The 10516-nt window shown below is 36.3% G+C and overlaps 2 protein-coding genes across 3 annotated transcripts; one reads left to right on the top strand and one right to left on the bottom strand.

Moving 5' to 3' along the window:
• Positions 1-1266: 1266 nt before the first annotated feature.
• LOC149476230 (neuropeptide SIFamide-like) lies at positions 1267-10493 on the bottom strand. Of its 2 annotated transcripts, none has more exons than XM_089712391.1 (4): positions 10460-10493; positions 5896-6016; positions 5457-5584; positions 1267-1523 (listed from the first exon to the last, which is right to left on the bottom strand). In XM_089712391.1, the coding sequence occupies exons 3-4, from the start codon at positions 5578-5580 to the stop codon at positions 1432-1434; spliced, it is 216 nt and encodes a 71-aa protein (XP_089568517.1). In that variant the 5' UTR covers positions 5581-5584; positions 5896-6016; positions 10460-10493; the 3' UTR covers positions 1267-1431. The 2 variants fall into 2 exon arrangements, with proteins under 2 accessions (XP_089568517.1, XP_089568516.1); XM_089712390.1 differs by having other exon boundaries at positions 5896-6203; positions 10460-10481.
• LOC149476231 (neuropeptide IMFamide-like) lies at positions 6842-9707 on the top strand. The gene is made up of 3 exons (XM_089712070.1): positions 6842-6937; positions 7772-7904; positions 9492-9707. The coding sequence occupies exons 2-3, from the start codon at positions 7772-7774 to the stop codon at positions 9581-9583; spliced, it is 225 nt and encodes a 74-aa protein (XP_089568196.1). The 5' UTR covers positions 6842-6937; the 3' UTR covers positions 9584-9707.
• Positions 10494-10516: the final 23 nt, after the last annotated feature.

The following is a 10516-nucleotide window of genomic DNA, read 5'->3' as shown; positions in this document are numbered from 1 at the left end:
AAACATTATAAAAAAAATAACAAATAGGTATGGTTTCAAATTTCCATTAAAGATTTTTCAAGGTATAATAATTATTAAGTATTAAGTAGTCTATATATTATATTTAGATGCAATGAAGAGTTTACTGGGTAAGTTCACTTGAACATAAACTTGCCAATTACCAATAACCACAATTTCTGAAGTTTACAGGATTTGCAAGTCGATTACGTTATGTAGGGCACACTCCCCTATGGAATTAATTAGGTAAGTAGATACGTATAGTAACGTTAAGCCGCGTTTCTACTAGGAAACATTTGCGTGAATTGTGACGCTCAACCACACGCTCAACCTATACGGCAACTTTGCACAACAACACGCGATATTTCCAGCTAATTAACCGACTTCTTTTCCACATCATGTTGTACCTACAACATATAACGTGATTAATGTTGCCTAGTGGAAACGCAGCAAGTTTAAATACAATATAGATTTTTAGCAAATGACGTCGCACTATTTTTTTTTCTATAATTTTTTATCATAGTTATCTTTTTTTTTAGCTATAGGTACGCATATTTTATTTAACAACGTGTAAGTTAACATAACTGTTGAAATCTCTTTCCATCAGTCTTTGATTTATCAAACCATCTTTTTATACTGAAGTGATTTAATCTTATCTCCGATTTGTGATAATAACAGATTTGCCTCTTCATGGAGTTCAACAAATGTTGAAATTGGATAACATCATTGTCAAAATAATAATATATTTATTTATTTTTCAATAATGTACATATTGGAGAAACCTGTATCATGAAAATAAAAATGTCTTCTCTGCATGATTTAATATTGCCACATATTACTTACTCCATGGATATAGATGTGGTTATAGACGAAGAGATGTTGTATTAAATAGATAGGTATATAGTTGAATTTAATAATAGTTTCAATATGCATTTTTTCTATAAGAAGCAACTGTAATCTGTATACATATTGATTTAAGAACGTATTAAATACGATATACAAAGTATTGGTGGGAACAAGGTGGGAACATTATTCTTCAAAATAATATCTGCAATGCAAGATTATGTTCCATATTTATATATATTTTTTTAATCATAAGTAATAAAACAGTTTACCTATTGATAAGGCTTGTCACGTGAGACTGTCTTCGTTCAGACTGTGTTCGTCTTGTTTTCATTGTAATAATTTTGATTGTACTATCGGGCTTTGAATAACAACAAATATATTGCACATAAGGAAACAAATCAATTAGTGAAGAAAACAATGAAGTTATAGATGTTTGATTATTTATTTCATCGTCTTACATTCGAATTCAATTTTATTGTCAGAGAGCAGTTCAACATTTTAGGGAATTATTTAGGGTTAACGACACATTATGAAGATTTTCAAATTAATACTGATACATGTTTGCGTAGATATTGATAATAATTAAAATTACTTGTTTTCCATAGTTTGATACAACGCTCTGCAAGTTTCTGAAGCGATTTCGCAGAGAGCAAATACAGCGCGTTCATTGGTATCGTATTCTGAAAAATAAAGAAAATTATTTATGTACTAATTACTGTTAATAAGGGTTTTTAAATTCATTTAGTTTAATACAATTTGGTAGGCAGATAAGAGAATTCGATTTTTTAACTCATAAAATTGAATTTATACAAAATATATTGGCAATTTTCAATTTCTTTAAGTTTCAGTAAATGTATTGAAAATATAACTTTAACTCATTAAATCGAAGACTGTGGCTAACTTAACGTAAAATAAACTTGTGACTTGTTAGTTTCGATAACTCTATGTAAATAATTTATGACAGGACATAGACTATTTTTGGGGGGTAATGTTACTCGCGTCCGTAGGCTTTAACTCTAGAGACCCTACACGTGCTCCCCGGGTAGTGCCAAATGAGTAACCGAATTATACTGGTGGAAGACAATTTGTCCCGGCTAGTCACCACCCATCTGTCAAAGCCATGCCGCCAAACGCTCGCCGTGTTCCGGGATGATGGCAGATGAAGCCCCTTGTAATTGAGTAAAATAGGTATGAACAGTTGCTTTGCATTAGAGAATCGAATCTGCCGCCTTTGTGTTGTTGTTCTGAATATCCTAGTCTTGGAGGCTAGCGGGATCCGAAGAAACGGTTCACCGCTGGCCGACCGCAGGTTGTAGGGGGCCCAAGTAACGAATTAGCCAGTCGTGAAAGGCTGCCCCGCCGCCTGTGCATAATCCTGGATTGGCTCCAACGTGCCGATTGGCGATCGGAAGAGAGGACCCGTTGGCAAAATTCAGGGGGTTTCGGGCGTCCCCGCAGTCTCCAGGCTAGGTTTATTTTTGGGTATAGACATGTTGGTGATAGGTGGTTCCATATGCATAGCCTCGTTCAACTTCTATTTTTGCTCCCTACCTAATCACTCTAAACTTATAAATAAGATGAAAAAGTTGCATAAAGGAAATCGGTATTCACAGCGGCTGCACTTCCTCTCTCTTAAGGTGCACCTCTCCAATATTCGAGGCTTGCACTCTAATCTCACACCGGTCCACCATCATCTTGAGACTGAAAAGCCGCACCTTTTATTCCTAACAGAGACGCAAATCCGATGTCCTGATGACACGTCATATCTCGGGTACCCTGGTTACTTGCTTGAACATAACTTTCATCCGAAAGCTGGTACCTGTGTTTATGTTCGTGATGACATCTGCACTCTGCGACTCCGCGACCTTGAAGAGCCAAGTTTCTCTGTGTTGTGGATCATGGCTGATACGGGTATGGACATAATAGTTTATGCTTGTGTATACCGTTCGCACAAAGGTGATCATGAGACTACGAGACTTTTTAATTATCTCAGTGAAGTATCAGATGTGGTACAAACTAGATATCCGAGCGCTGAACTTGTCTTTCTGGGGGATTTTAATGCCTGCCATTCTGAATGGTTATTCCCGTTCCAAAAGACAGACCATGCTGGGAAAGAGGCCTATAATTTTGCAACTTCTTTAAACCTTTCTCAGCTGGTTGATGATGCAACTCGTGTTCCAGACATTGACGGCCATACTGCCAACTGTCTCGACCTTTTGCTAACCACTGAGCCCGACCGCCACGTGATCTCTATCTCCGCTCCACTGGTGACATCTGATCATTGTCTGGTGAAGTCTCTGTCATCATTCACTCCTCCAGATCAATCGTTGAAGGGAACCAGGAGAGTATGGCGCTATAAATCAGCGGACTGGGATGAGATGCGGCATTTTTTTGCATCTTATCCTTGGCTACAAGTGTGCTTTTCTACCGCAGACCCATCGACCTGTGCGGATAATGTTGTTGATGTGATCCAACAGGCTATGGAATATTTTATACCCTTTTCTGATATTCGCATCAACGACAAAGCTAGACCTTGGTTCAATGCCCAATGCAAAGCCGCATTGGCTAATAAGCAAGCTGCTTTCCAAGCTTGGGTCGACGCTCGAATTCGTAAAGCTCATGATATTCGCGATAAAAAGAAAGCCTTTAACAAAGCCTCTAAAGCCTGCAAGAAGATGCAAAGGAAAGCTCGTTTCGCTCATGTGCGGCATATTGGAAGCAAGCTTGCTTCTTATCCCGCAGGAAGCAAAGCTTTTTGGTCCTTAGCCAAAGCGGTTGAGTCGAACTTTTGTCGTCCCACTCTACCTCCGTTGCTGAGACCCGATGGTTCATTGGCCCACAATGCAAAAGACAAGGCGGATGTATTTGCTCAACTGTTTGCCAACAATTCTCGTCTTGATCCACCTAATAATATCGACCCACCGACTCTTCAACACTGTGGCGTTCATATGCCTGACATCCGCATCACAAACAAGGAAGTCCTTAAAACGTTGCTTAACCTTGACGAGAATAAAGCCAATGGACCCGATGGGATACCAGCCGTTGTCTTAAAAACTTGCGCCCCTGAACTTTCTCCTATTCTAACACGTTTGTTTCGCCTCTCGTTGAAGACTGGAATTGTTCCTAAGAGTTGGAAGTTTGCTAACGTTCAACCCGTTCCTAAGAAGGGCAGTCGGTCAGATCCTACTAACTATCGTCCGATTTCAATAACCTCCATACTCTGCAAGACTATGGAGCGTATATTGAACAATCGGCTCCTCATGCACCTTGAAACCAACGACCTGCTGAATGACCGCCAATACGGCTTTCGACGTAATAGATCAACTGGCGATCTTTTGGTGCATGTGACTCATCTTTTAGGAGAAGCCGTTGAGGAATTCGGGGAGGCCCTTGCGGTCTCTTTGGATATCTCAAAGGCTTTCGATAGGGTTTGGCACGATAGCCTCTTAAACAAGCTCCCCTCTTATGGAATTCCAAGAGACCTTTGCACTTGGATCGCTGATTTTCTGCGGGACCGGTCTATACGAGTTGTTGTTGACGGATGCTCCTCCGAGCCAATGTCGATCAATGCCGGCGTTCCGCAGGGGTCCGTTCTCTCGGCAACACTGTTTCTTCTGCACATTAACGACATGATTGCTCCCAACATGTTTAGTTATGCAGATGACAGCACTATTGTCGAGAGATATAAATCTAGTGCCCGTACTTCAAAGGTTGAAATTGAATGTCTCCGGGAGGAAATGATCGATCGCTTAAACCTTACACTTCAGGCTGTGTCCGATTGGGGCGATGCCAATCTTGTTGGGTTTAATGCAGCGAAAACTCAAGCGTGTTTGTTTTCCGCAAAACGGAGTTCTATATCAACTACTCCGACCTTCCGAAATGTGCCACTAGTAATAGCCGACTGTCTGGAGTTGCTTGGTGTCTCCCTTTCGTCTACACTCAACTTTGGGCAGTTTATTGAATCCAAGGCCCATCTGGCCGCAAAAAAGCTCGGAATTCTGAACAAGGTCAAGCAGTACTTCACACCGGGACAGCTTCTTAACCTTTACCAAGCTCAAGTCCGTTCGTGTGTGGAGTACTGCAGTCACTTGTGGGCTGGCGCCGCTAAATGCCACCTAGGGGCTTTGGATTCAATTGAAAGACGTGCCAAACGTATCATCAACAACCCTTCCTTAGTTGAAGCTCGGCTCTTGAGTCTTGAGCATCGTCGTGAGGTGGCATGTCTTTCGGTGTTCTACAGATTGCATTTCGGAGAATGTGCGTATGGATTACACAATTTAATTCCTCCATCTCCATTTCATAATCGTACCTCGAGGCGCTCCGAAGGATATCATCCTTTTATTGTGGATATCCCCAATATTCGAACTCGCCGCTTCGAGTCTTCCTTCATCATAAAAACAGCTAAGCAATGGAATTCACTCCCTAACACCATTTTTCCTAAACAATACAACTTGGACCTCTTCAAAGCCAGGGTGAATAGGCTCCTTCTAGGCAGACGTGCAACCAAGTAGGCCACATCACCGCTTCCCATCAGGTGGGATTGTGGCCAAACCTCTGCCTATTGTTAATAAAAAAAAAAAAAAAAAAAAAACTATAAATAAATAAAAACTTACCAACATAAGATGTTCTTTTGCCAAAAATAGAGCCGTTAAAAGGTAGTTTCTTGTATGTAGCATCGCTGTAGTTAATGAAGCATACAAGAGCAATAAGACCAAAGAAGACGATAGTACGCATCATGTTGCTGAAAAAAAATTGAGGGTAGTTATAATTTTGACACTTAGTTCAAGAGCTAAAGAATTATTAAACATTGGATTTTCCTTACGTTAGTAATGTGTAATCTAAATAACTAAATAACAATTTACTACATAAAAGACGGAAGGAAGGGTCGGTTAATAATTTTTAAACAAAAAAAGCAGTCGAATTCAGAACCTCCTCTTCCTTTTGAAGTCGATTTAAAAGTAAAAGCACTATTAATTTACTACGAGTAAAAAACTATTGTACCTACAATATTACCACAGATAATTAATACTAGATACTAGAAAATAATATTACCTTTTGGTTAGTGAAGATGAAGTTATGATGTAGAAACTGCTTTGTTGAAGCCAGGAATAGATGTGATACAAATTTCTATCATCCCCCAGTATTTATACTTCAAACCTCTTGCAGGAATACTCTATAATTCGATTGATATTGCATCAAGAACTTGATTATAGCTTAATTCTGCTATAACTACATTTTGTTAGAAAATCGAGTCAACTATATTGTTTGCGTGAAAACCTTATTGAAATAGACTTCGTTTTGTATAATAGGCGAATAAAGATACACTTAAATAAAATAGTATACGGTTTACGTAGATTTTTCTGTAACATTTAAAAAACAGAATTATGAAATACGAATATTAATTCGCAGTTTCATCTATAGGTAGTCTAAAACCATCGCTATTCATTGATGAAAATATAATGAAATTCGGTGAAATAATTTTTGAATTTACCGTGAAAAGACGGACGGACAGTCGCCGCGTAGGATTTTTTTAAAATAAAGAATATAATATGTATAACATACTTAATTCATATACTTACTTACATGACTATCGCACATTTAAAAGTATCATTAATTAAAACTTGTGCATAAAATTGTGTTATATTTAACAAACTACCTACGCTTTTCTTAAAAAAATAAACCGCAAAAGGGATCATCGGTTTGGAAGGTAGGCCGTATGATTAATGATGCTGTAATAAACTCTTTTGAGGATAGGTATCATGAAATAGTGATATTCATATTTTCATATATAAATGTAGATTCTAACAAAATCTAACATTTCCATATACATATTTATTATTTGATACGATGCGATATTGCAAATGGCATCCTCTAACATTTATCCATCCCATCATGCACTAATAGAGATCTAATCCCCGGAGATTTTCGTTGATCATACAGAATATGCGGTTACTATCCAATAATCCTTTAATTGAGTGGACAGCCGCCATGTTCCATTTTGAAGGTATAAAACGGCGGGAAAACCCTCTCTCAACATCAGTTGACAAAGCACTTTCAGTGTTACCAGATACAAAAGCTTACTAAAAGTTTTAAGGTAAAATTATAAGTATAAATGCTTATTTTTTGTTTTAATCCTGATGGTTTTAAGTTATTGTAGTTTTATACTTATATATTTTAATCCTTTTTAACAGTTTTATATTTTTAAAGTGATTTTTATTTGTCATATTTCTACATAGAGCCTTTGTTCCTTCCATTTTTTTAAGAATAATTCAACTATATAGTTACATTTTTATTACCGCTTATTGCTCTCACTATATACACGATAACTGTCCACCTACAATTATTTTTTCATGCAATTTTTGTTTAGAGTTTTTTTAAGCTATTGCATAGCTTCTATTGCGGGCCTTGAGCGCGGGGACCTAATCCAGAAATTGCGTAACGAAAAAACCTGAAAGCTTTACCGCGGCAGTCCCCGAGTGCCACACGTCTTTTTTTATATTATTAAACTTTGGTGTTTTTGGTTAACTGGTGCGATGCAGGTGCGATATTTCATGCACCGATAGGCATTGAATATATTAAAATTACGATCCTAGCTACAGTATATAGGTAGATAATATCTACCTACTATAAATATAATATGAAATATATTATACTAGCTTACCGCCCGCCGCTTCGCCCCCTTCGTCTAAAACCTAATAAATTATATACTAAAACCTTCCTCTTGAATCACTCTATCTATTAAAAAAACCGCATCAAAATCCATTGCGTAGTTTTAAAGATTTAAGCATACAAGGGACATAGGGAAATAGGGACAGAGAAAGCGACTTTTTTATACAATGTAGTGATTTCATATCAATAAGGCAGCGAAAGAAATGTCTTTTTGATTTTTCGATAGTTTTCAGTTATAAATAATTTTATTTCATTTCAGATGGCCGCATCAACAGTTCAATGCACCGTATTGTTAGTTATTTTGGCTATACTTTGCCTCATACAAATAAGCGAAGCCAACTACAAAAATGCACCAATGAACGGAATCATGTTTGGCAAGAGAGGACCATCTGGTGAGTCTTTTTTATTTATCCTTTTTTTTTGGTAACGGGGAGGAAATCTTCTAAAGATACTCTCTTTTGGGGAAAAAAAGAGTACACTAAGACCTCCTCGACGGCCAAACCAAATGCATGGTAGCGGGGACTCCGGGATCTCTCGTAGAACGCACCAGAGCTTATTTTTCCTTTCGAGCTTTATTTATCCTAGTAGTACTACAGAAATACCTATTTATGATACAAATACAGACAAACAAAAGTTTTTCATTTAGGTAATTGAAGACGATACTTAATATTTAACGTTGTAAAATATGTGTTATATCAAAAAAATCGCATCATATATAAATATTTAAGCATAATATTATAATACTGTGATAATATCTTTACACATCTATTAAAAAAGTTTGATAAATTGATAATAATCACACACCACAGTATATTTTAAGTTTTGAGCTGAAAACAATCTTTCATGTTACGTGTAGGTACGTAATATAGAGATTAAATCATTAGTAAGCTGTAAATAAGGAAATGTCCACATAAACCCACCGTAAGACAGTTAACAAGTAAGAATTTACGTAAATCACTACTTGTGTATCAAATATGCGAGGGTAGCATTGATATGTATTCGTAGGTCTTCGCTTACTTTGCTTGGAATTAACATACGACACAAATTCACAAAGCGTGAATTGTACAGTGAAACTTGGTTAAGTGGGACCTGGATAAGTAAGAAACCTCCATAACTGGAACTCATGCTGAGGTCCCAACACTTTGGCACTGAATTACCTCTGTTAGTGGGACGAGGAAAACCTCTATAACTGGGATTTGTTCTTTCGATTTATCATTATAGTTACCTCTATAACTGAGACAGCGAGTAAATTTTATATTCATAAACCTCTGTAACTGAGATAACATTGGTTGTTTACTCATTCTTATTCCACCCACAAATTCCACAAGTAATTCCAAGTACGTAAGTACAAATTTTGAGCTTCAATTACCTTCTGCAGTTTTAGTTTCGCTTTACTATCATACAGATGTTTATTTGAAAAATGTCAAAACGAAAGCTACAATCGTTATCACCCCTCTGTAAATGAGACAGATATTTATTTATACCTGTATATCTGAGACACTGGGTAAGTGGAATACCTCTATAAGTGAAACGACATTGCAGGTCCCTTGAAGTCTCACTTATCCAGGTTTCACTGTATAATATTTATATGACTTTCTCAGCCATTAATATGAGTACATCATTACCTTATTTCCTATATTATATGTATATTGTATACATATAAAGAACGCATATCAAAACGTTTAAACACGTATAACTCTCATAAATGAATTGTGTAAAAAAACTCAATCAATATTGAAATAGCAAATAAGCAAACACGAATTCAAGCCTAACATGCCGTGATATTACTCGTATTGTTGTAATAAATTGAAAAAAAAAGCTAAAACCAGTCGTACAATGTAAAAGGTTATTGTAAATCTACCTATGTCGTGGATTTTTTGTTGATTTTGGCAATTAACTTGGTGTTATCTATTCATATCGTCCTTACCGATTGTTGTCTACCATATTTTTTGTTCATTAATATATATTTTTTATTCTAGATTACGAAAACAGAGGCAAAGCATTAACTGCCCTCTGTGAGATCGCTACAGAAGCTTGCCAGACTTGGTTCCCATCTCCGGAAAACAAATAAGTTTACAACATAATTGTGATTTAGTTTACGCTTTTACTATGAAATCTAGCGAATATACGCCTTTATAGACTGTAGTTATTTATTCAGCAATGTTTTATCAATAAAATAAAGAATTATGGACTGAAAACAACTTGTATTATTCATTCATTAAATTAACTATCCAACCTTCGTACTAAAGCAAGCTTTACTTGTTATCCAGGCTTTACTGGTGATGTCAGGTGTAATTAGGATAATAATCGGATTCCAGATTGTAAATTTTAGTTACCATCTAAGTAGGTAGTAGGTACATATCATATTTCAGTATACATATTTCATACATAGCAGTAGTATTTTCATTTTCATTTCATTAAATTGGATGGTTCAAAAATCCTTGCGGAAGTTATTGCCCTTTTATTGCATAAATGCCGTTTTGTATTGAAAATAAACGACCTATTATTTTTTATTCACAAAGTTGTAGTTGACACCTACATTTTACAACCAGATATTCAACACAAACTATAAGTTCCTTGTTTTACTACTAATGAAACCGGTTTTATTCATAGAAATTCTTTAATTAATAAAAATACGCTCGCTCATAAAACCTTGAACCAGTGAAGGTACGTTTTAATAAAATAACTTCATATTATATCAATATTCCGATAGATGGCAGTTTTTTCATTCTCTGTATTTCTCTTTCCCCATTTGACCTAATTATTTTTTATAGATCTAGCAACACCGTGGGAATAATTAGATAGAAAGATTATGAATCTCAGATGTATTACGTATTCGTTATGAGTATGTTTTCTGTATATTTTATGCAGCTTACATTTCCTTAAACGAACAATTATTCTCACGCGATGACGATTTCTCTGTATTTCCTACCACATAATTATTTACCTCGATTGTTGGAAGAGTGTAGGTGTCCACTCTTGAAGTAAGCTTGAAGTATTGATA

The sequence above is a fragment of the Colias philodice genome, chromosome 28 (genome assembly GCF_061535455.1).
Source record: "Colias philodice isolate Cphi_HAF_F1 chromosome 28, ilColPhil1 Martin Lab GWU primary, whole genome shotgun sequence".
NCBI lineage: Eukaryota > Metazoa > Arthropoda > Insecta > Lepidoptera > Pieridae > Colias > Colias philodice.
The sequence above is the reverse complement of the archived record's forward strand: the minus strand, read 5'-3'. Positions and strand labels throughout refer to the sequence as shown.

Coding starts and splice junctions, on each gene's coding strand:
- LOC149476230 (XM_089712391.1), bottom strand. CDS start 5,580: ATGATGCGTACTATCGTCTTCTTTGGTCTTATTGCTCTTGTATGCTTC. Junction 1,524..5,456: donor CAAAAGAACATCTTATGTTG/GTAAGTTTTTAT, acceptor TTTATTTTTCAG/AATACGATACCAATGAACGC.
- LOC149476231 (XM_089712070.1), top strand. CDS start 7,772: ATGGCCGCATCAACAGTTCAATGCACCGTATTGTTAGTTATTTTGGCT. Junction 7,905..9,491: donor TGGCAAGAGAGGACCATCTG/GTGAGTCTTTTT, acceptor TTTTTATTCTAG/ATTACGAAAACAGAGGCAAA.